The sequence below is a fragment of the Coenobita brevimanus genome, chromosome 80, assembly GCF_032717465.1.
Source record: "Coenobita brevimanus isolate Jiangsu-jjx chromosome 80, ASM3271746v2, whole genome shotgun sequence".
In the NCBI taxonomy this organism is placed as follows: Eukaryota; Metazoa; Arthropoda; class Malacostraca; order Decapoda; family Coenobitidae; genus Coenobita; species Coenobita brevimanus.
In genome coordinates, this window is record NC_137033.1 from 31,851,467 (window position 1) to 31,876,876 (window position 25,410).

Genomic DNA, 25,410 nt, shown 5'->3' on the forward strand with positions numbered 1-25,410 from the left:
TCTTCCTACATCACTTCACGTCTTCCTGTTCCTCTTATCTTCCTCCAGTCTCTCCAGTGCTAGATATTCATGATTCTTATATTTATAAGTGAGTATTTTAGAGCATAGTTATAGCCTCGTAATACAAACCAGTTAATAACTTCCCCGTCTGTGTCTTCCACTTTCCTCTCTTTCCATCTTCTTCTGTTTCTCAGGTTCTCTACTTTTTCCTACCTTCCTCCTGCGTCTCCAAGCGTCTCTCAAGTCCTAGATGTTGGTCCTTCTGATCTTCATAAGCGAGTATTTAAGGGAATAGTTATGGCCTCTGAATGCAAACCAGTTGATGCCATCACCGTAACTCTTGTGTCGACCGTGGTGGTACCGCCCGTTGAGGTGTGCCTGAGAGAGAGAGAGAGAGAGAGAGAGAGAGAGAGAGAGATTTAGCACCAGTTACATGAAAAAATATGTTTCATCTAAAATTATGATCATGCATATTTCAAATTTTACTTATAATGCCATTAATTTATCTTGACATATAGAGCTCTTAGTTTCATTACCCCAACCCTAAGCACTTATTCCTGGCCCTGCTCTCACTCCTGTCTTGTTTAATCCCTTATGTGTTAGTTGTTGTATTTTGTGCAGCGTTTCACTCTTATGGATATCCCTCAGTCCTAAGTCTCGTATTCCAGGCCTTATGTTCATTCACAGCACGTTCACTATTCTCATCCCTTATGCTCAACCTCTGCCCTTAAGCGTTGTCAAAGTCCTTATTCTTAGCCTTTGACTTTATAATTAGCACACTCTTGTATCTTATTCACTACCCGTTCCCGTGAATTTTGCAGTCGTGGTCCCTCTTCTCTTTACTTTGTCCGGCTCCCATATTCTTGAACCATACTGTTACACCCACGATCAACTTTGCTTTTATCAGCCTTACTCTTCCTCCCAACCCTAATCTCTTACTATCAGCCTTTAGCCCTTACTACTGCCCACATTAACAAGCCCTTTGTTCTTATTCCTAATCATTAGGCCATATTTTCATTTCACAGGCCTTCGTTTAAAGAAAGGCAGTACATCACTGCATCCTTACTATTAGCCCTAATCTAAGCCCTAGCCCTGACTCCCAGCCCTATTTTATTCTCGGACTTTATAATTAGCCTGCAGGTCTTATCCCAGGCTACAAAGTTCACCCTCACCTCATGACAAACAGTACACCACCAAACTCTCTAACTCTCAGCCATTAGTCATAGTCCCAGCTGGCAGTCCTCATTCACACACTTATTTTCACCCATCAGCCCCGTTCTCTTACTCTCAGGCCTTATCCTGAACCACCAGCCCTGAAGCTCAAGCCACGACAAGTAGTAAACCTTCAAGCTCTTTCAGCCGTTACTCTTGGTCCTAGCTACCCAACCTTATTTTCAGCCTTCATTCTCACTCCCAGCACTGTGCTGGTACTCTCAGCCGTTATTCTGAACGGCCAGACGCTATGCTCACCTCATGACAGGCAGTGAACCACCAGGCGCCATGGAATGTCCTGGCACAATGTCCTCGAGGGTTGAAGTCGTTGTCTCTGTCCCTGGTGCTGAAACCCGCACCCTGGTGGTACTTGAGGGAGTCACCTGCAGGGAGAGAACGAGGGTGAGAGATGGCGGAGTAGCGAAGAGTAGTGATGATTGGATGGATGGAGGGAGAGAGGGAGGAAGCGAGCTAGGGGAATGGGAGGGTTAGAGAAAAAATAATGAGACCTGGAAAATAGTCGGGTTAATTGTGGGGCAAGATGGAGGGATGGGAGAGACAGGCATGAAGGTAAGTAGAGAGGGGTTAAGAAAGGGGAGGAAGCGATATGAGAGAGGTAGGTAAAAGGTTAGGGAAGGACGAAGGGAGGGATTCGTGGGAGGCAGAAAATGAGTGTGTGAGATGGGGTTGGAGTACAAAGGAAAGCAAACATCAACTGATCTTTTGGCTGTTTCTTGGCTGTTTCTTACAGGATAGGTTATATCTGACGTAACTATTCTATCTGCCAAAGACCAGGCTAGAAAAACAGGACGAGGCGGGAAAGGGATGAGAAGGTGGGTGACAAAATCGTAGTGATGATGGGAAAGGAAGGGAATGGTTGGGTTATGATGGGGGTCGGGGAGGCTGGGATATAGAGGAGAGAGAGGGAAGTAGGAACAGAGAGATGGAGATATAGGGGAGGACAACGATGGAGGGAAGGAGGAAGAAAGCAAGGTTGGAGAAAGAGGAGAAGAGCATATTTCGATGTCTGGAGGGTGGCAGGGAGGAAGGTAGAAAGGATGAGAGAAGGGTATATGAAAGAAAAGGAGGTAGGGATAGGACAGACAATGAGAGAAGCAGGGAGATAGGCTGGTAGGAGAGAGAGAGAGAGAGAGAGAGAGAGGGAGAGAGAGAGAGAGAGAGAGAGAGACAGACAGACAGACAGACAGACAGACAGACGGGGGGGGGGATGATAAGGAGAGTTGAATAGAAAAAGATCTATTCTATCTATCTATTGCCAGACGCCATAATCCCGTAAGGGGTGGCCATTTGATTTTGAGTTATTTATTTTATGGGGACGGGCACTAATCCTCCACCAACCCACTTGTTGACAAGTAGGGAGTACGTATGGTTTGGTTATATGGTTACCACCCAGCGTAGTAAATGGTTTCTTGGCTTACAAAAAACCATTTGGCTTGTCATTCAATGTAAAGGCACCTGTAAAGGTAAGAAAAGCAATAAGAAGTGACAGGAAAGATGGGAGAAATATGACGAGAGGAGGGCAGACACAGAAAATGAATGATAAAGGCTAAGGAAGAAGTAGGGAGCTCTACATCAAGTGAGTGGATGATGGTCGCCACCACCTACCATTAAGATGCCAACATTAAATTTAAGCACGGCGAAATGTGTCAAGTGGGATGAAAAAAACATATTCGCAGGTAGGACAAATATATTATTCTTAAAACAAATTATTATTATTATTAATAATAATAATAATAATAATAATAATAATAATAATAATAATAATAATGATAATAATAATAATAATAATAATAATAATAATAATATTAATATTATTATTATTCCGTTGCTTGTTATCTACACTTTTCATCATACTTATTGAGAATGTACAAGCAACATGACCCTATTACAATGAACCAGTTCCAGTAGCCTTGGCCTACTTTTCAAGGTCGCAGGTCCAAAAATTACCAAAAATAATGAATTTTCAACCCTCGTTCACTCCAAAACTCTAAAAGATCCATGAACATGGAAGGATATCCCGTGATAAAACTGTTTCCAAACATTCCTATGGAGAAAAAAAAAATGAAGGTCACTCATGCGTGACATCCAATGCTTCGGCCAACCTGCTTTTCAACTGCTCTTCCATACGAAAACCAAAACATAATCGAGCCACTTTTTGCCCTAAGAAGTTTCGTCTGGTCCTGGACCAGGTCTGTATAGGCTACTCTTTGGTGGCGGTTTGACCAACGGTTTTTGAATTACTACAAAAAAACAGTTTCAGTGACTTTGATCTATTTTTCAAGGTCACAGGTCCAAAAATGTCCAAAAATCGCAAAATTTTCAACCACAGTTTACTCCAGAAACATTATAGATACATGGATATGACCGAAAATCTCATGAAAAGTCATTTTCCAAACATTCGTTTTCAGAAAAAAAAAATGGTCATTCATCCGCAACATTAATATATTTACGACACCCCTTCTTAATTGCTCTTCCATAAAGGATAATCAAAACCTGGCCCTAGAAGTTGTCTGCTCCTGGACCAGGTTTGTTTACCTATTTGTGGTAGTTTGACTAACGGCTTTTGAGTCATTACAAAAATACATAAGTTTTGCATATCAGCTATTTTATCATAAATGGAATTCATTAACTATCTCCGATAGGTACAGTCTTCTAGTTATTGTTATCTTCATCATCATCATCATCATCATCCGGATCTCCTTTCCCGCCGTAGGGCAGGGTGAGGAGTAGCAATGCCCAGGCAGCCCAAATTTGCCCAATCCAATGGGCCACGCTTCTATTCACCCATCATTCAAGCCCACGGAATCCTGGCTCTATCCGATACGCCAGAAACATTCACCACGTTCTGTAGCTTCACATAAATATCCGATTGAGTCAGTCCGGACGCTGCTACGTTAAAAAGGGGTGCCAAAAATCCCTGACCATGCACTTCTCCTCACAACATTCATCCAGCCACCTCGATCTCTTGTAAGTTCCCTAGCCTCACCGACTTCCAAACCTCTCTTCCTCACACACTTATCCACCATACCTCCCCACCTTCTTCTTGGCCTACCTCACCTCCTCCCTCCTTCAAATTCGCTCAGACATACCTTTTTCACCACTCCATTTTTATCCATTCTCTTCACATGACCATACCATTTTAGTACTATTTCTTCGATTCTGGTGTCCACCGACTTCCTCACTCCACATCTTTCACGAATCACATTATTTCGTATCCTTTTCACCCTCTGCACTCCACATACATTCCTCAGCAGTCCCATCTCCACTGCTCTTACTCTTGACTTTTCATTTTCATGCCACACCATAGTCTACATGCATATGCTAAAGTCGGCACTAACACTCCTTCATGTAAGCCTCGTGCAGCAGCAACACTCAAGCCTCTGTTTCTTATCAAAGGCTTCATTGTACCATCTACTTTTCTTCCTTGTGTCACTCTACTTTCAATTTCTTTTGCACATTTACCTCTCTTTTCTATCACTGTACCCAGGTATTTGAACTCTCTCACCTATTCCAGTCTCTCTCCACTCACTGTAACATCGCACTGGGAGTCACCTTCTCTCTCAGCAACCATCACTTTACTCTTTTCTACATTTACTCTCAAGGCACGACGCTCACAGACATCAGCAAAACTCTGCACTAGCCTACCGAGTTCTTGTCCGGTACTTGCAAGCAGTACTGCATCATCAGCATACAACAAATTTGAGATATTCCATCCATCACCATTCATTACCAACGCCATCCCTCTCTCCATTACTCGTATTATTACTTCTCTCATCACCCCATCCATCTATATATATTGAACAATAATGTGGACATCACACAACCTTGTCGCACGCCCACACCAATCATGAACCATTCACTTAGATGCCCATTAACCCTTACCTATCCTTCACTACCATCATAAAAACTCTTGACGGCACCTACCAGCTTACCATCTACACTGTATATGTGCAAAACTTTCCACAATCCTTCTCTGTCCACTTTGTCGTATGCTTTTTCCAGATCCATGAATGCCATAAACACCTTATGGTCCTTATCACAGGCCTTCTCTGCTATGTGTCCCACTGCAAATATTTGATCCACACATCCTTTGCCACTCCTAAAGCCACCCTGTTCATCATTTACTAGGACTAATGATATCTCTCTTAATTTCTCTATAGTTATTCTTCCATATAGCTACCTTCCGTACCACACTTAATAAACTTATGCCACGATAATTCTTACACTCACTTCGCTAACCTTTATTATTGTACAGGGGTACGATCACAGCCTTTTTCCACTCTGCTGGCACAGTTTCACTCATCCATGCATTCTTACATATCTCCAACAAGCACTTCATTCCACTCTCTCTACTACACTTAAGCATCTCTGCATACACCTCATCAACCCCAGCTGCTTTCCCATTTTCAGCCGCTTCACAGCACTTCACCTGTGTGAGTGTCACGTCTCCTGGCACTGCATTGCTTCTCTGCACACCCCCAAAACCAATCATGTTTACAGCCATTCTGCTTTCTCTCTTCCCATTCATCAGGCTTTCAAAATATTCTTTCCATCTGGTCCTTACTTCATCCCCCTGGGTTAATAATCTACCACCTACATCCTTCACACCATCACATTTCGCTCCACTTTCACTTCTACATTTCCGCACCTCTTTCCAGAATAACTTTCTATTATCATAGTAGTTTGCATTCATTTTTCTTCCTAGATCATCACTTACCTCCTTCTTTTTCCTCTTCACTTTTTTCTTTACGTGCTTCTTGCTCTCAGTATATTCAGTTCTTATTTCAACTGAACCCCTGTCCTGTAACCACTTTAGCCACTTCTTCCTCTTTTCCTCCACCACTCTCTTAATCTCCTCATCCCACCATGCCGTACCTTTCTTCTTTGTTGTTACTCTTGCCACACCACACACTGCTTAAGCATTCCCAACTAAGCAATCCCTATATGCATTCCACAGGCTGTCCAGATCCATTTCACTCCAATTCACTGATTCTAACTCCTCCTCTACTTTGGTCCTGTAATTATCTCTCATTTCCTTGATCCTCAGCATCTCCCTGACTGCTCCTTTCTTTCCTGAACCACCTCACTCCTCTCAGCTTGATCTAGCAAACCACAGTCATATGATCTGGCAGGCCTCCACATCGTCCTCTCACGGCCCTCGTATCAGCAACCATTCCCATCATTGACCTCTCTACTAGCACGTAATCAGTCAGGCTTCTTTCAACACGATCCTCGTTCCCTCTATACCACGTATATTTATGTGCATCTTTGTGTTTGAAATACGAGTTACAAATGCAAAACCTCCTCCCCTGACACATATCCTTTAGTTGCTTCCCATTATCATTTTCTCCTGGTACTCCATAACAACTCATTGCGTCATCCTCAAGACCAGTGCCTACTCTTCCATTCATATTCCCCATTACAATCACTTTATATCTCGTGGGCATTTCTTCCACTACTTCATCGAGCTCATCCCAAAACCTGTCTTCTTCTCTCTCACTCCTGTCCTTACACGGTGCATACACTGGAATTATCGCCAATTTCACCTTGACATACATACACCTTGAGATGACACATTTTTAGTCTGTCATTCCACTCTGCCACACCTTATTCATCAACAACGCAACTCTTCCTTGCATCTTCCTCGCCCATTCATTCCTGATCTCACACATTTCACACCCTCCCACTTCACTTCACGCCCTTTCATCTTCTTTTCACACAATGCCATCATGGCATATCTCGCACTCTTCAACACATTCACCACTTCCACCCTCTTGCTCTCCTCATTCACACCTCTCACATTCCACATGGCCATGCGAATCTGCCCATTTGGTTGGGGCCCTGGGCGGGTATAGGGCCCTCCGAGGCTCTCTGAAACGACTGCCATGATTAAGGGATATTGGATAGGGGAATCTGGGGGGGGCACTTAAGCCTGCCCGAAACCCCGGTTATATGGTTACCACCCAGCGTAGTAAATGGTTTCCTGGGTACAGGAAACTGGGACAGGAAACCTTTGGCTTGTCCGTCAGTGTAGAAATCACATGGCATCTCTACATGAAGTGAGTGGTTGATGTGTGCCCCCATAATAATAATAATAATAATTATTATTATTATTATTATTATTATTATTATAATAATAACAATAATAATAATAATAATAATTATTATTATTATAATAATAATAATAATTATAATAATAATAATAATAATAATAATAATAATAATAATAATAATAATATTATTATTATTATTATTATTATTATTATTATTATTATTATTGTTATTATTATTATTATTATTATTATTGTTATTATTATTATTATTATTATGAAAAACTCCACGTTCCGTGGAGTTCTTATTGATATTGTATATATTTTTTTATTTATTTTTTTTAGGGAGGGGGGCAAGGGGAGAGGGGGGAGGGGGAGATCGAGAAGGCAGGCATTCCAAGACCGATGGAGATAGAGACTTGAAAGTTTCAGGATTGATGCATCTTAGTTACAGGCTTCTTTTGGAACATTTTTTTTTTTCTGGCACTAGCGCCGCACTAGCGTTCTCTGCTATTTTTTTTTTTTTCATTATTTGCTTCCCTGTGCAGCAAAAACTACAAAATCGATTACTTTGCAGATGTCCAGTATGTAGTAGTCAACAATTGGGGGAGGCGGTGGCTCAATCGGTAGAGGGGTGGCTTGCAGTCCTTACGGACCCAGGTTCGAATCCCGGCTGGGGCAGGGAACAGTTTAAGGATTTGAATTTCATTAAATCAGGCTTTACTGATCTACCAGATAACCCGCCGACATGTCATAAAAGTACCCCCGCTAATACCAATACACCAGTCCTGTATGAGACAGCCCTAGCATGTATTCAATATGGACGGTGGGTGTTAGCGAGGAAGTGGTGACATGTAGAGGTGTATGGCATGTAGGAGGACTACTGGGCCTTGATAGCAGGCTGTGAAGCCTATGCCCAGAGTCGGACACATAAAAAAAAAAAAAAAAAAAATACTAGTGCACCTGCTTACTGATACTGAGATCGACCAAATACTTTTTGAGATACTGAGGAAAATCGAAATGCATGTCTCATTCAGGAAAGTGCTAAATCAGAAACTATTTGCCCAATTTCGACCAAACTCAGTGAAAATGTAGGGGATCACGAGTGAACAGGATCTGCATAGTATGAATGACCGTGACCTTGAATTCAAGGTCACAGGTCAAAAATCCTTAAAAGTTTTTCAGACATATTAAAGGTCCCACAATATTAGATCAGCAGTGATAACAGATGTATTTTCATTTCGAATGTGGAGTTCTTTAAATATTTCTTCAGCAGTTTTAGAATTCCAGTTATCGCCCGCCTTTACCAAGGCATAACAATAATGATTTTGCCCGCCTCTGAGTGTGTGTTCTTACCTAATTGTTCTTACCTAATTGTATCTTTACAGGAATGAGTCAAGCTCGTACTGTCCCGTGTCTTAAACCATATTTATCATACATATCCTTAAATTTGTGAATTGTTTTGGCACTCACTATTTCATTCGGTAGTGCATTCCATTGATCAATTGCTCTGTTTGGGAAACTGAATTTCCTTACGTCTTTATCACCTCTCTTCTTATGCAGTTTTTTGCAGTGTCCTCTTGCTGATGCTTCCCCACATGTTAAGTAATCATTTATGTCTATTTTCTCCTTCCCTGATATGCATTTATATAGCATTATCATGTCATCTCTTTTCCTTCTCTCCTGTAGTGTTGGTAGATTCAGTTTATTTAGTCTTTCTTCGTAGCTTAGATCCCTTAAGCTTGGTATCCATCTTGTAGCGGCCCTTTGAACTTTTTCAATCTTGTCCATGTGTTTTTTGAAATGAGGACTCCAGACTACTGATGCATACTCCAGGGTTGGTCTAATGAATGATGTTATTATCCTTCTTAGCATGTCTTCATTTATGTATGTGAATGCTATTCTCATATTTGCAAGCAGTGTATACATGTTCCGTACCTTCTCACTGATGTAGTCAGCCGGAGATAGTCTGTTATTGATAATCACACCTAGGTCCTTCTCTCTTTCTGATGTGTGTAGGGTTTTATTTCCTAACGTGTAATCCCAATCAGGTCTTTTTCCACTTTTACCAAATTTGATTACATGACACTTGTCCACATTGAATTCCATTTGCCAGGTATTACTCCATTCATGAAGTTTATTTAATTCTTCTTGTAGCTCTTTACAAGAGTCTGTGTTAGTAATTCTCCTTTGTATTTTTACATCATCTGCAAACATATTTAGATAGCTTTCATTTCCAGTGTTACTGTTTATGTCATATATATACACTAAAAACATGATTGGTGCCAGCTCTGAACCCTGTGGTACTCCACTAGTCACTTTTTCCATGATGAGTAGTTTCCCCTTAGTACTGTTCTCATTTCTCTTTTTATGAGAAAATCTTGCATCCAACAAAACAGTTTGCCTCGAATTCCTCCTTGATGGTACAGTTTCCATAAAAGTCTTTGGTGTGGTACTGTGTCAAATGCATTCTTGAAATCTAAATAGATACTGTCCACCAATCCTTCTCTTTCCTGTATTGTGTCTGTTACTATGTCATAGTAGCTCAACAGACTAGTAACACATGATTTTCCTTTTCTGAAACCAAACTGTCTTTCTGTTATCATACTGTGTTCTTCTAGATGATTTACCCAAGCTTTTCTTATAAGCTTTTCTAATACCTTGCTTACAACAATGGTCAGTGATACTGGTCGGTAGTTGAGTGGATTTTGTCTATTCCCTTTCTTGAATAAGGGGACAATATTTACTTTTTTCCAAATATCAGGGAGTTTACCTTGACTCAAGGATTTCTTGAAAATTAAAAATAATGGTTAACTTAACTCCTTTGCACATTCTCGTAGTACCCAACATGAAATTTCATCAGGATCATTTGCTTTTCCTCTGTCTAATTTACTTAACTTCTCCTGTAATACTTTTTCTGATATTTGTATATCTGGTAGTATGTGTGGACATGCATGTTCCACACAGTCCCTCTCAAAATTTTATTCGTCTGTAAAAACTGATTGGAAATTCTTGTTTAGTGCTTCACAAATATCTTTCTCTTGTGTATAGGTGATTCCCTCGTCCGTAATGGATTGTATTTTATCTTTTGCTTTGGTTTTGCTTCTGATGTAGCTGTAAAATAGCTTTGGTTGATCACTACTTTTATTTATTATATCCTCCTCAAACTGTTTTTGGGCTTCCCTCCTTATTCTTGTATAATCGTTTCTTGCCTGTTTGTAATTATTATATGCCCTTTCACTATTGTGTCTTCTGTATCTATTCCACAACAAATCTCTTCTTTCTTTTGATTTTTTACATTCTGTATTGAACCATTTCTGTATTTTCTTATCTGCTTCTTTGTGCTGTGGGATGTACTTCTGGACTCCTATTTCATAAAATTCACAGAATTTTTTATATACAGCATTTAAATCTTGTCCTCTAAGCTCATTTTCCCAATCAACTTCTAAGAAATACTTCTTTAAGTCTTGATAATTTCCCTTTTTATAGTTTAGGCTCTTTTTGTAACTTTCATTGCTGTTAACTATGTCATATGCTATCCTGAAGTTGTAATTTAGTACTGCATGATCACTTTTGCTGAGTGGAGGGTGATATATTAAACAGTTAATATCATTTTCTTGCCTAGTAAATATGAGATCTAGCATTGAAGGTACATCGAGTCCTCTTTTTCTGGTGGTTTCCCTCACAAGTTGCGTTAGGAAAAACTCTTGCACGAGATCCAGGAGCTTTTGGTCCCAACAGCTTTATTGGCTAATTATAGCTAGAGTATTCCAATTTATATTTGTATTAAAATCTCCAGTTAGTATAATTCTTTCCGATTTCTCTTCCATTTTATGTAGTAATGCTCTTAAACTCTGAATTGTACTCTCTGCCAGGTCCTCATATTCGTCTCTTTCCCATGTGTTTGATCTGGGTGGCATGTACAAATTGGCTACAATTACTTTCCTTTCAGATGTGTTGATCTCTACTGCAATCAGTTCTACTTTTGAGGGTATATCTAGTTTTATTTCATTGACTTTTAGATTTTTCTTGGTTAATATTATAATTCCTCCTCCTTTTTTTAAGTTTCTGTCTCTTCTCCATATATTGTATTCCTCTAAGTTTAGTATGTCATTGGACGTCCTTGGTGTTAATTTTGTTTCAGTTAGGCATATTATATGTGGTTCATTTTCTCTGACATAATCATTCATCTCTAGTAATTTAGATACCATTCCATCCACATTTGAGTACATCAACTTTATCATCTTGTTTATATACTTGTCATGACATGGTTCTACTACCTTCCTCCTTTTTATTCCCTCGTGTTTATGTACCACTTTCGTACCTGCAATCCTATTACTTTGTAAAAAAAAAAAAAAAAAAAAATGTGTTCTTCTCCTCTTCTGATCTTCCCTCATTTTTTTGTTTTTGCTTCCTCCCTCTTCTCTTTCAGTAATTCCAGTTCCTCTTGTGTTAGGCATCTATTTATCCATACATTTTTGAACTCCTCTTTTTCCATAAGATTCTTTGCATTTTTTAGTATCTCCTCCACGGTGTTTACACTCTGGAAAGTTACCTTTAGAGGTCTTGACTTGCTTTTCTCGTATTTCCCTAACCTTTTGTGTTCCTCTATGTCTTTACTACAGATTTCCTCTGATACTTCTTTCAATAAGCTCATTACATTTGCCACCTCCTTTTTGTCCCTTGTGATCTTGTTTTTTTACTTCTTCCTCTTCTATACCAGTGATTACTATAGATTTGTTGATATCTACTAAATCTCTGACTAAATTTGGATTGTTTTGGATTATTCTTTTCACTTCCTTTTTGATGCTTTTTTCTTCCACCCTTGTTTCTAAGTCTTTCTTTACTTTCACCATTTCAGCATACGTGGTTTCCACATCATTTTTGTAGCTTTGCACAGCTTCATTCATCTGTGTTATCTTCTCCTCAATATCACTGCTCTGGTCTATCAGACTGCTTACTTGCCTAATTGTCTCTGTATCATTTTTGAACTCTTCCATAATACTTTCGTGATTGACTACTGTACTTGCCATTTCACTCATTTTCCTCCTAAATGTACTCAGTTCCACTGTTAGTTCACTGATGGTTGTGTCTTTCTTGTTGACCTCCCTTCCTAGTTTTTCTATTTCTTCATTTTGCAAGTGCATCTGCTTCTTTATTTCATCAATTTCATTCTGGAAAGCCATCTCCAGTTTGTGTACTGTACACGTTCAACCAGTCTATTGTGAGTCTCCATTTCAACCAGTTTTTGGTAGAAATCATCATCTTGCTTTCTACCTTTATCTCTTTTCTTTTCTAAATTTGCTTTACTAAAGTATGTGGCCATTTTGCAATACTAAAAGCACAGAGTACTTACAGTACATTCCCTGGGGCAGTTGTAGTCTAAACAAACAATCAGCTGACTGAGTGCATTCTTTCGCTGCTCGGTTCTCTTTTCTGTTTGAACAAGTCTTGTTTAATCTTCTTCTTATTTTCTTTTTTTAATAATAGAAAATCATTTAGTCTAACCTGGTACAGAGCTTGACTCATATAAAGATACTAATTTAGGTAATGCCACTGGCCGTTCTGGCTCAGTATGGAGCACTGTCGGTGCACGTCTGTTCTCCTTGGTAGCTGCTGTGTGTGTGTGTGTGTGTGTGTGTGTGTGTGTGTGTGTGTGTGTGTGTGTGCATAACTGTTCCCATTATATCTCATGAACGACTTCAGCTATCAACATGAAACCTTCGGTAACAAGATATGGCCAAAATATTGGACAAGTTCGAAAATGGGCAGTCGGGGTCAAGGCCAAGGTCACCAAAATAGCTGCCAAAGGTCATCTAGTTTTCAGTACTCACCTCTAGAACCATTACATTTCTTGAACGGTTTTGAGCTATCAACATGAAAAAATAGAGTATCAAGATATGACCAAAATCTTCTCTCCCCCCCCGAGGGAGGCGTCCCCCCCCGTCCCAAGGGCCTTGCAGGAGGGAGGGGGGCATGCTTGTAAATTGGCCAACAAAATATTCTGGCAGACGATTAGCATTCGGCTCTCGAACTCTTTTCTTTCATTATTATTATTATTATAATTATGTGGTAGGTGGGGGAACCCATCATCCACCCACTTAGTGTACTGATAACCTGTTTTTGGAGCAGCTCTACATTGAGTGGCAATCCAGATGTTTTCCTGTAAACCAGGAAAGCATTTACAATGCTGGGTGGTAACCTTATAACCAAACAACACGTATTCCCTACGTGATAACAAGTGGGTTGGCGGAGGGTTAATGACCCTCCCTTGCAAACAGCTAACTAAAAATACGAACATGAAGCTTCGGACCAGGACTGACCGGAAGTTGACGACTAAGGACCAAAAAAAGGACTTAGTACAGATAGCTACATGGAATGAAAGGGATGCAAATGATGAGGTGAAAGAAAGAGAGATTGTCCAGGTGCTTGAGGGTGCAAAAGTGAATGTATGTGGATTTACTGAAACTAAATGGAGAGGAGAGAGTGTGAGAGAATGAGAGTATGGATTGGGTATATGCGCGGGAGTACGTGAGAACGAGAGGGTAAAAGAAGGAGTGTGTATTGTTGTGAGTAACAGATGGAAGGAGAGTATAAGAGAGTATGGATCAGTTGGCTCTAGGATCGTGTGGGTAAGAGTGAAAGTTGGACTACAAATGTGGGCGATTGTGTGCGTGTATGCACCAACACAAGATCGTGCAAACAGAGTGAGAGAAGAGTTCTGGACAAATGTGGAAGCGTGTTTGGTAATGTTTGAAAGGAATGATTGGAGATATGAATGGAAAAGTAGGGAATGTGAAGGTGGATGGAGTACTTGGTGAGTGGGGTGTGCCTGCAGAGATGGATGAGAATGGCAGTCCTTTACTGGACATTTGTGCTGGAAGGGGGTTGGTGATAGCTAATACCCTCTTCAGGCACAAAACGATCCATAGATATATGTGGCAAGTGATGAGAAGGGTGGATGGTGAACTGAATGAACTGAAGGCAATGACTGATTATGTGTGTGTGGATGAAAGGATGAGAAAGTGTGTAATGGATGCAAGAGTATATATAGGTTGGGGGAGTGGACTTTCGGACCACCACTTGGTGGTGGTCAGAATCAATGTCCAAACAAAATGGAGAAATAGCAGAAGGGAAGGACAAGAGGAAGTAGTTCTTACAAGGAGGGAAGAAAAGTTACAAGAGGATGGAATAAGGTAGAATATAATAGGGAAGTGGAGGAGCGATTGGGTAAATATGGATTGGAGCAGATGGGGGATGTGGAAGGTTTGTGCAAGATACTCAATGAAGAAATCTGTGCTGCATGTGAGGTGGTGTGTGGGGTGAAGAGAAGACAAAAGGGGATGCAGGGAACAGCATGGTGGACTGAAGAGGTGAGAGAGGCTGTGGCACAAAAGAAAAACACATATAGTGAGTGGACGAGAAACAGGGGCGTCGAGGGGATTGAGAACTGGAAGATAGAGTTGTATGTAGGAAGAAAGAGAGAGGTGAAAAGATTAGTAAGAGAGAGTAAGAAGAGAGTGGATGAGGAATTTGGAAGGAATTTGAGTGTGAAGAGGAGGGAATCTAAGAAAATGTTCTGGAAGGAGGTAAAGAGAATTAAACAGGGTGCCAAAGAAGTTAGTTGGGGAGTGAAAGATAAAAATGGTAGATTACTAGTGGAGAAGTGACGAAAAAGTGAGCAGATGGAGATAACACTTTAATGAATTGCTGAACATACAGAATTTTTTTTTTTTTTTTTTTTTATGTGTCCGACCCTGGGCAAAGGCTTCAGGGCCTATATCTCGGGGGCAGTAGCCTATCCCAAGGCCCAGTAGTCCTCCTACACCTCCACATGTCACCACTTCGGCGCTAATGAAAGTAATGCAAGTATAAGTGGCTGGGGAATGGCTGGGAGTAGGAAAGATGTGAGAAGACAGGAAGAAATCAGTAGGATAGAAGTTGTGGAAGCAATGAAGAAAGTTAAAATGGGGAAAGCCCCTGGAATTGATGGAGTATGTGGGGAAATGCTGAAGCATGGGGGAGAGATAGTAATAGAATGGATGTGGAAGATGTGTAGATTGGCATGGGAGGAAGGTAGAGTCCTGGAGGATTGGAAGTCAGGTATAATTATTCCCTTGCACAAAGGAAAAGGGGAAAAAGAAGTGTTTGGTAATCATAAGGGCATTTGCCTTCTTAGTGCAATAGGAAAAGTACATGGTAGGATACTTATTGACAGAGTTAGGGAAATAACACAGGAATTAGCTGGAGAAGAACAAGGAGGTTTTAGGAAGGGAAGAGGTTGTGTAGATCAGATATTCATTCTTAGATCTTTAGTGGAAAAGAGTCTAGAGAAGGAAAAGTTGTATGCAGCCTTCATGGATTTGGAGAAAGCATATGACATGGTGGATAGGGAAGGATTGTGGAAAGTATTAAGAATATATGGAGTAAATGGGAAGTTGTTGAAGGCAGTCAAGAGCATGTACGAAGGTGCCAAGGCTTCACTGCGTGTGGATGGTGAACTGAGTGAATTTTTCTATTTGAAGGTTGGATTCAAACAAGGACATGTCATGTCTCCATTCTTGTTCAGTCCGTATATGGATGGGGTTATAAAAGAGATACAAGGTAAGGCAGTGGATGTTGGAGCAGCCCTAGTGAGAGAGGGTAGTGTTTGGAAACTCCCTGTACTCTTGTTTGCAGATGATACTGTGTTGTTAAGTGAAGATGAAGGGAAGCTGGAAGGCTTGGTGGATGAGTTGGGAGAGTGTATAAGGATGTTGGGCAGAGTAATGTTATGGTCTTCGAGAGAAGTGAAGTCAGTGAATGTACAGTGAGATTGGATGGGGAGGAAATGGAGAATGTGAGTGCGTTTAAGTACTTGGGTAGTGTGATGAGTAAGGATGGAAGTTGAGAGGGTGAAGTGCTTGAAAGGGTGCAACAGGGAAGAAATGTTGCTGGTTCCTTGAAAGCAGTGATAAGAAACAGGGAAGTGATCATGGAAGTGAAAAAGCTACTGCATGACAGTATTGTGATACCAACTCTAACATATGGAAGTGAAACGTGGACCTTGTTAGAGGGACAGAAGTCGAGAGTGAGAGCAGTGGAAATGAGTTATTCGAGAGGAGCATGTGGAGTCACATGGAGAGACAGACTGACAAATGAGGAAGTGTAGGAGTGTTGTGATATGGATGTGGATGTGACAGAAAGCAATAGGAGAAACATATTAAGGTGGTTTGGCCATGTGAAGAGTACTGCATTTTGAATGAGAGATTGACGAGGGGAGTGTATGTGAGACGGAGGGGGGGAGAAGGAGGGGGAGGCCAAGGATGAGATGGAGGGGTGGAGTGGAGAGGTGTATGAGAGAGGGAGTGTGAGCTGGGAGCAGGGCAGTGAAATGGCGGGGGACAGAGCGACGTGGAGGCGATTTGTTTGTGGCCACCCCTTACGGGATTAAGGCATCTGGTAATAGATAGATAGACTACTACTACTACTACTACTACTGCTACTACGACTACTACTAATGCTACTACTACTACTACTACTACTACTACTGCTGCTGCTGCTGCTGCTGCTGCTGCTGCTAGTAGTAGTAGTAGTAGTAGTAGCAATAGTAGCAGAAGTAGTAGCAGTAGTAGTAGCAGTGTCAGTACAGTTATTATTATTATTATTATTATTATCATTACTGATGGTATCATTTTCCACATATCATCTTAATCTTTACGTGGGATTCACCCCACCTGTCTCTGGGTCTGGCTTTTTTTTTTTTTTTTTTTTTTTTTAAGGCAAGGACGAAGGAACCAAAAGCCAGAAGCCCACAAGATTGTTCTCTCCAAGAAAAGAAAGAAAGAAAAAAAAAAAAGATACCAAAGAGCCGAATTCAAGATCTGCTTTTTTCAAAATGCCTGGACACACTGCATTTGAAAGGCTGTAAGTCATAGTCAGTGGGAAATACAGACAGAGGAAGAAAGTTCCAAAGTTCATCTGTTTCATACATGAAAGACTGGGAGTTACAGTTAAATTTTGCATTACAGACCTAGACAGAAAAGGTATGAGAGTTTGTTGGTAAATGGGTGCCACGCACCCGCCAAAGTGCTGGGAGGATACAAACAGACATTTCAGAGAAGCAGTGACCATTGAAGTAGTGAAAGAGAAGGGATAAAGATGCAACAGTGTGGCGAAGAGACAGAGGTTGAAGGAAGCCAGTAAGAGGCGGAGAATTAATGATTAAAAAATCCTTTGACTGCATCTTGTCAAGAATAGCTGTATGTGATGAGCCTCCCCTCAAATAAGAGTTGTACAGTCGCCCTAAGAGTTATAATTAACTTTACAAGGTGAAACCTATTATGTAAAAATTTTACAGAAAACTATAAGTAAACGTCAAAATACCAGTATATTTCAAAAATTTTAGGAAGCAGTGCGTTTGTTACGGTAATAGGAAATCCTAAACGGAACTAACTGAAATTTCACAACTATCGCTCAGGGACAGTCAGAAATAATTTGTGGAGTTCATATCAAGTATGGTAACGCGCAACAATTTATTGCTGCATAAGACTGAAAAGAAGAAAGATTCAATAAAGAATTAAAATTTGTCGTTATTATTTATCAAATCATTTCGCTTACAATACTTGGGGACAATTTAAAATAATTTATTTGCGTTTTTGTTTTCTCCTGGGTCGACGACAGAAAGCGGGAAAGCGGCCTAAGTTAGTAGGAATATTTTAAATGGTTCGATCAACAAGCACGAAAAGAGACAACTTTTACTCAAAAACATGCAGTTATTACACTGCATTTGGCTAGTTTTCCATTAAGAAAACTCTCTTGAAGAATTAATATATGCCAGTGAATGAAATATAAAGAGAACCTAAAAAATTTGCCGAGAATCGGAGCTCCTTGGAGAATGTCAACTTGTGTCATAGTCTAGCATCCCCAGTGCATATAAACGATTGACACGAGTAATCAAATATAGAGGTTCATAAGTAAATTCACTGAGTTCAAAACTTCGAAATCAGCATTTTCGGTTGACCAGGATGTAGCGGTTTATTTAAAATGTAAGATGTTACAGATGAAAAGATAGAGTAGTATGTGCTTTTGCAATGCGAGAGTTTATACTCGTAAACTCATGTTTTCGTCCTTATAATTGCGTAATGTAAGAGAAAAGGGTAAAATTTGTCATACCTGCTCACAACTGAAAATAAGTTTGCATCACTGGGAATAAGTAGCTAATTATAATAAGTATCAGCGAGGAAAAGACAAGGAGTAAAAGCAGAATGGTCTTGTTGCTACCGCAGTTAGGGTATTACTCTTATTACTACGAACAATTTCATTGTTGTGGCATCTTTATTGCTGCTATATCATCACCGTAGGATATGAAAATAAGGTGATGTATTGCAGTCACAAGAAATTTCCTTCACTGGTCTTCGAAACAAGAGCATTTGTATTTGAAATCCTGGGATGCAAATACATTTGGAACACCGAGTTATACTACGTGCCACGTGTGGAGTAACACATTATACTGTACATTCGTTCAAATCGGGAAACGTATCTAAGTGTTAACTTCTAATAAAGCACAGCCTCATGTTATTCATTTTACTTAACTGTTAGTGTGATATATGTTTTATTTGATATGACGTGATGAAGGCAAGGAATTTTTATCTTATATTCATTAAGTTTTCAGTGAACGTATGGGAGCGCAGAATGATCGAACCAATCTGAAACTCTGCCATCACTTCTTGGGGCGACTGTACCCTACGCAAGAGCGAATAACGCCTGTGTATAAAGTCGGCACAGCACACGTAATCTCTTGGAAGTATATTTTACAAGTGGTAATATGATCTTTCCATGTTAAGTCCCGAGGGAATGAAACCCCAAGTATGTTTAAAGATGATCCAGGACTCAGATGGATATTGTTAAAAAATAAGAGGATACTCCTGCGGAAGATTTTGATGGATTGAAAGATGCAAGAACTGAGTTTTTGAAGAATTAAAAAAAAAGAAAAAAACAAGATTACTTTAACCCCAGTCAGAGATATGAGCCACGTCAGACATCGGGTATGCCATAGCCTCAACCCTTTTTCTTACCCTCCTTTACTAAGGCAGGCCGATAATGTTTTTGCCTGTGTGTGTGTGTGTGTGTGTGTGTGTGTGTGTGTGTGTTCCCATTATATCTCATGAACAGCTTGAGCTATCAACGTGAAACCTTCAGGGTATCAAGATATGGCAAAAACTTGGAAGAGTTCGAAAATGGGTAGTCGGGGTCAAGGTCAAGGTCACCAAATGGCTGCCAAAGGTCAACTAGACTTCATTGCCCACCTTTAGCACCATTATATCTCATGAATGGATTGATATATCAACATGAAACCTTCAGACAATCATGATATGTAAAAAATCTTGAACGTGTTTGATAATGGGCAGTCGGGGCCAAGGTAAAGGTCACCAAAATGGATGCCAAAGGTCAATTAGTTTTTATCACCTGACTTTTGCAACATTATATCTCACGAACGGCATGAGCTGTCACCATGAAACCTTCAGGGTTTCAAGATATAGCCAAAGTCTTCTGTACCCCCCAGAGAGGACTGCTGCCTCCCAGCGTTGTCCGGGGGGACGTGGCCACCAGTCACCACCAGGGAGGGGCACAGCCATCCGTCCCTCCCGGGGTGGCACCGACCCCTGCCCCCCTGGAAGGGGACGCCGCCCACCAGTCCCCCATGGGGGTGGGGCCTGCCTTCCGGCCCCAACGGGGGTGTTCCAGCCCCCGGCCCCCCTCCTGGGGGGCCGCGTTTGTAACTTGGCCAAAATCATACTCTCTTTCATTAGTTGAAGTAACTGTTGAGGTCGACACTGCAGGAAGCAAATGGAAAGATCAAGGGTAGAGTCATCAGCACATGAATGCATTGGATTAGATGTGCAGCATAGATGGTCACTGAAGGACAGAAGGAAGAAAGTTGGTGATAGGAGAGAACACTGAGGAACACCACTGTTGATAGTTCTAGAAGAATGGTGGCCAGCTACAACAGCAGCTATAGAATGATCACACAAAAAGATACAGACCACATTAGAGGGCAGTTTGGAAATTAAGGATTTATGCCATACTCGATCGAAAGCCTTAGAGATGTGAAGTGCTATGGCAAAACTTTTGCCAAAGTCCCAAAAAAAGGATGACCAGGAGTCTGAAAGGTAGGTGAGAAGGTCGTCTCTGGAGCATCCTGGCACAACCCATACTGACGGTCGGAAAGGAGGTTGTGATAGGAATGGTATTTACAAAATTTTATTTGTTAAGAAAAGATTTAACAAAACATTCGAAATACACGATGAATAGGCAATTGAGCGATAGTTAGAGGGCAAGGAATGGACACCCTGCTTTGGAACAGGCTGAATGAGAGCAAACTTCCAGCAAGAAGGAAAGGTACAAGTTGACAGACGAAGGTAAAAGAGTTTGACTAGGCAGGGAGTAAGTAGGGAAGCATAATTCTTGAGGAAAACAGGAGCATGTGGAGTCACATGGAGAGACAGACTGACAAATGAGGAAGTGTTGGAGTGTTGTGGTGTGGATGTGGATGTTGTTACATAGCCTATGATTTCATCATCCTTTGTGTAATTTTAACGCACAGTATGCTGCATGTTTGATCACGAGCGTGTTCTGCCTCAGTCCCCCCCTTCTACCGTTATAGTAGAGTAAGTCGTTCTCTCTGTTATACTTTGCGGGATTTTCATCTCTTTGTCCCCGTGGCTTCATTTGCGCGTCCTTATTACAAGTTGTATCAAGCTCTGCCGGCCCCTATATAATGAGCTGTCTCTGCATCATTGCCACTTAGATCTGCTCCTCATTTTGTTCACATCTCTGTCCTCCCCTGTACAGATATTATTATTGTGAGTGCTCAAGAAATCTCCAAACATCTAGCAGCTGTGTGTAATTTGAGTATAACTGTTGTTGCATTTTTTCTTGTACTGTATAGCATAAGTTTAATTTGTAGGCCTAGTGAAGTTTTTGTAATTCGTGTGGGGTTCTTTATGTCAGTCATTTTTGATAATAGTTTGTATCTAATTATTTATCTGGCATTCACTGAGTATTATCTGGTATCTCATTTTATCAGGGCTGACTTAGATAAATTTACTCTTGCTAATTTCGTGTTAATAGAGGCTATTGCAGTTAACCATATATTTAACCTGTTTTTGCCATTACATTATCCTTATGAGTCCTGAATGTTTTGTTGTTAGTTTGAGCATTAAACTTTAACTTGTAATTTTACCTAACTCTTTTGTTTTGAACCTGGAACTTTACGGGACAGTAGTGACTCTTCGTATTCTCACTTAAAGTGTACATTATCTTTCTCTGTTTCGTAACATAAATTTGGCGACCTCATATCAGGATATTCAGGATATTATCATAAGGATATTGTTTGATATTTTGTGACTGTGATATATTCATGATGGCTACTATTTTTACACTTGATGAAGCCAGGGATTTTTTGTCAAATGTGCAAACAGAGTGTGATATAGAAAACAGAACAAAGAATGAACTTAAGCTTGTTGCTCAACAATTGGGAATTGCAGTTCACTCTCATCATTCTAAAGATCAAATTGTTGGCATGATTAATAAGAGCTTGTTTAATGTAACTCCTCCAAATGAGCAAACGCAGATTGAATTAGCTAAGTTACAGCTAGCCCTGCAGGAGGCTAAGGCTAAGGAGGCTGAATTTCAGGCAAAAGCTAAGGAGGCTGAGGCACAAGTTGAAATTGCTAGGATTCAGGCAGACCATGAGTATCGCATGAAACAAGGTGGAACTGGATCATCTAGCTCTGATGATTTTGATGTGGCTAAAAATGTTAAACTTGTCCCTCCTTTTAATGAATCTGATTTAACAAAGTATTTTCAGTTGTTTGAGAGGGTAGCTACAGGTTTTAATTGGCCTAAGGAGTATTGGCCAGTACTCCTTCAAACTGTTCTCACCGGTAAAGCTCAAGTAACTTATGCATCTTTGCCTCAGGATCAGTCTGATAATTATGATGTAGTTAAGAGCTTGATTCTTAAGGCCTATGAGCTTGTTCCTGAAGCTTATAGAGTAAAATTTAGGACAACTTATAAGCAAGATAAGCAATCCCATGTTGAGTATGCAAAAATCAAAGAAGATCTGTTAGAGCAGTGGTTAAATTCTAAGAATGTGGATTCTGATTTTGGTAAATTTAAGCAGATGATTTTGCTGGAGGACTTCAAGAGGTGTATTTATAAAGATGTAAGCCTATATCTTGATGAGAAAAGAATAGATAATTTGTCTGATGCTGCAGTTTTAGCTGATGAGTATGTTCTCACTCACAAGAGATATTCTAGAGAAAAAGGGAAAGCTGAGAGTAAGTACGTTGCCTCTACTCAGAGTACAGGTAACAGGAAAGAGAATAAGGATGATGTTTCTCAGGAAGTAAATACCAGCTTCACCTCTAGATTTCAGAAAAGTAAATGTACTTATTGTAGTAAGCTTGGTCATACTACGGAGAGATGTTTCAGGAGACAGCGTGATGTGAACAAAAAGGAGTCTTTAAATATTCAGTCAATTGGTCTAGTGTCCACTCTTGAGAGTTCCCAGAATTCTTTAACTGAGTTAACTGAACCTGCTTTGAGGGGTAACTTAAATTCTCATGATGGAGCTCCTCTTTTGAGCAGTAACGTGGGTGACACTCTCAAGAGTTCATGTGCTAATTTCCTGTCTGATGGTTTTGTCAGTCCTCTGGACAGTAATGACAGGAAATCAGTTGAAATATATCGTGATACAGGTGCCTGCCAATCCCTTATGCTGACCAGTGTTCTAGGCTCTAATTTTAATTCCTCTGATGAAACTGTAATCTTACAAGGTGTAGGGAATAATTACTTCTCTGTTCCTCTGTGCAAAGTGAATTTAGAGTCTGGTTTTGTTAATGGTTCTGTTATGGTTGGGTTGGTTGAGACACTCCCAATGTCAGGTGTAACTTTCTTACTTGGAAATGATATTGGTGGAAGTCAAGTGTGTCCAGCTCCTCAGTTGTCTAGTGAGCCAGTGGCTGCGTCCCAGGATTGTGATGTCCCTGATGTGTTCCCTGCATGTGCTGTCACTAGGGCTAAGTCTAAAGTTACTGGTGATTTAGAGGATAATGATGATGATGATGTTATCCTAGCTGACACTTTTCTTGCTAATTTGGACCACTCACCAGATGAGGCAGTACCCCGTAGTGTTGATAATTTGTCTCGTCAAGAGTTGGTTGAGTTGCAGGTTGCTGACCCTGAGTTGAAAGGTCTAGCTAACTCTGCTTACAGTGAAGAAGAGTCAGCCGGTGCTTCTACTTGTTATTATGTAAAGTCAGGAGTACTTATGAGGAAGTGGAGACCCCCAACAGCATCAGCCGACTGTGAATGGGAGGTTGTACATCAAGTTGTCATCCCTCGTGTTTGTAGGCAGGATATCATTCGAGTGGCTCATGATTCCAGTTTGGCAGGACACCTTGGAGTGAGGAAGACTGTGGCACGCATTTTGAAACACTTCTACTGGCCAGGTATCTTCAGGGATGTTTCCTGGTATTGTAAGTCTTGTCACACCTGTCAAGTTGTGGGGAAGTGTAATCAGACCGAAAAGGTTGCACCTCTAGTTCCCATTCCTCCTTTTGAGGCGCCTTTCACCCGTGTGTTGGTGGATATTGTGGGCCCTCTTCCTAAGACTTCTTCAGGATTTTCTTATGTGTTGACCATGATTGACATGGCTACTCGTTATCCTGAAGCCATTCCACTTAGAAACATCTCAGCAAAGAACGTGGTTAAGGAAATGCTAGGGTTCTTCACAAAGTTTGGTCTGCCTAAGGAGGTACAGTCAGACCGGGGAAGTAATTTCATGTCGAATGTTTTCAAGCAGTCTCTGAAAGAGTTGGGCATCTCCCAGATCACGTCTTCAGCTTACCATCCCCAGACCCAAGGAGCGTTGGAGAGATATCATCAAACACTCAAATCGATGCTCAAGAAATACTGTTTGGAACATCAGAAAGACTGGGATAAAGGTCTTCCATTCGTTGTGTTTGCTGCAAGAGAATCTCCAAATGAATCACTGGGCTTCTCACCTTTTGAACTACTGTTTGGCCATGAAGTAAGAGGACCCCTTAAGTTACTCAAGGAATGCTGGCTGTCGGAGGAAGATGACGTCAACCTGCTGGAGTATGTGATGAATTTCAAAGAACGGCTGTCCACTGCTTTACAGCTGGCGAGAGAGAATTTAGGAGCTGCTCAGGAGAAGATGAAGACTTGGTATGATAAGAAGTCCAGGTTACGCCACTTTCAGCCAGGAGATCAGGTTTTGATTCTGCTACCAGTTCATGGGCAACCTCTTCAAGCCAAGTTTAGTGGCCCTTATTTCGTGGAGAAGAAACTCAGTGATGTCAGCTATGTCATCGCCACACCAGATCGTAGAAAGAGCAAGCAACTATGTCACATCAACATGCTAAAGTTATATCACAGGCGGGACGAAAATAATCCAGTCTGCACTGTAGCTGTTCCACCCGAGTCTGCAAGTGAAGCTCTCCCATGCAGTATGAGCCTGAGTGATAGTTTGGGGAAGAATCCTGATATCATGAATGATCTCCAGACTAAGCTTTCTCATCTACCACCCAAGGAAAGGCAGGAGTTTTCGGCATTACTGCAGGAGTACCCGCAGGAAGAACCACTGTGTTGATGCATGATGTCGATGTTGGAGACGCAAAGCCAATTAAATTGCCTCCTTACCGTGTGAACCCAGTGAAAGTTCCTCTCATCCAGAAGGAGCTTGGCTACCTGTTGGACCACAAGATGATTGAGCCCTGTCAGAGCGAGTGGAGTTCTCCTGTCACTCTAGTCCCTAAGCCAGGTGGGTCACAGAGGCTTTGCATCGACTACAGACGTGTTAATCAGATAACCAAAACAGACACTTACCCTCTCCCTCGTGTGGAAGATTGCATAGACAAGATCGGAAAGGCTAGGTACATAAGTAAGTTTGATTTGTTAAAGGGATACTGGCAAGTACCTATGACTGAACGTGCTAGGGAGATCTCATGTTTTGTAACACTAGGAAAGGCTTTTGCATGTTCTGTAATGCCGTATGGTATGAAGAATGCACCAGCCACATTTCAGAAGCTCATGAATGTTGTAACAGAGGGTTTGGCAG

At 40.9% G+C, this 25,410-nt stretch overlaps 1 protein-coding gene across 1 annotated transcript in view; it reads right to left on the reverse strand.

Moving 5' to 3' along the window:
- Nucleotides 1–223: 223 nt before the first annotated feature.
- LOC145409320 (uncharacterized) overlaps nt 224–25,410 on the reverse strand; it is a 554,443-nt gene continuing 529,256 nt past the window's right edge. The window contains exons 13-14 of the mRNA XM_080279791.1: nt 1,471–1,595; nt 224–378 (exon numbers count right to left, since the gene is read on the reverse strand). Coding sequence (XP_080135917.1) covers nt 247–378; nt 1,471–1,595 — 257 coding nt within the window. The 3' untranslated portion in view covers nt 224–246. The remainder of the gene's footprint in view (nt 379–1,470; nt 1,596–25,410) is intronic.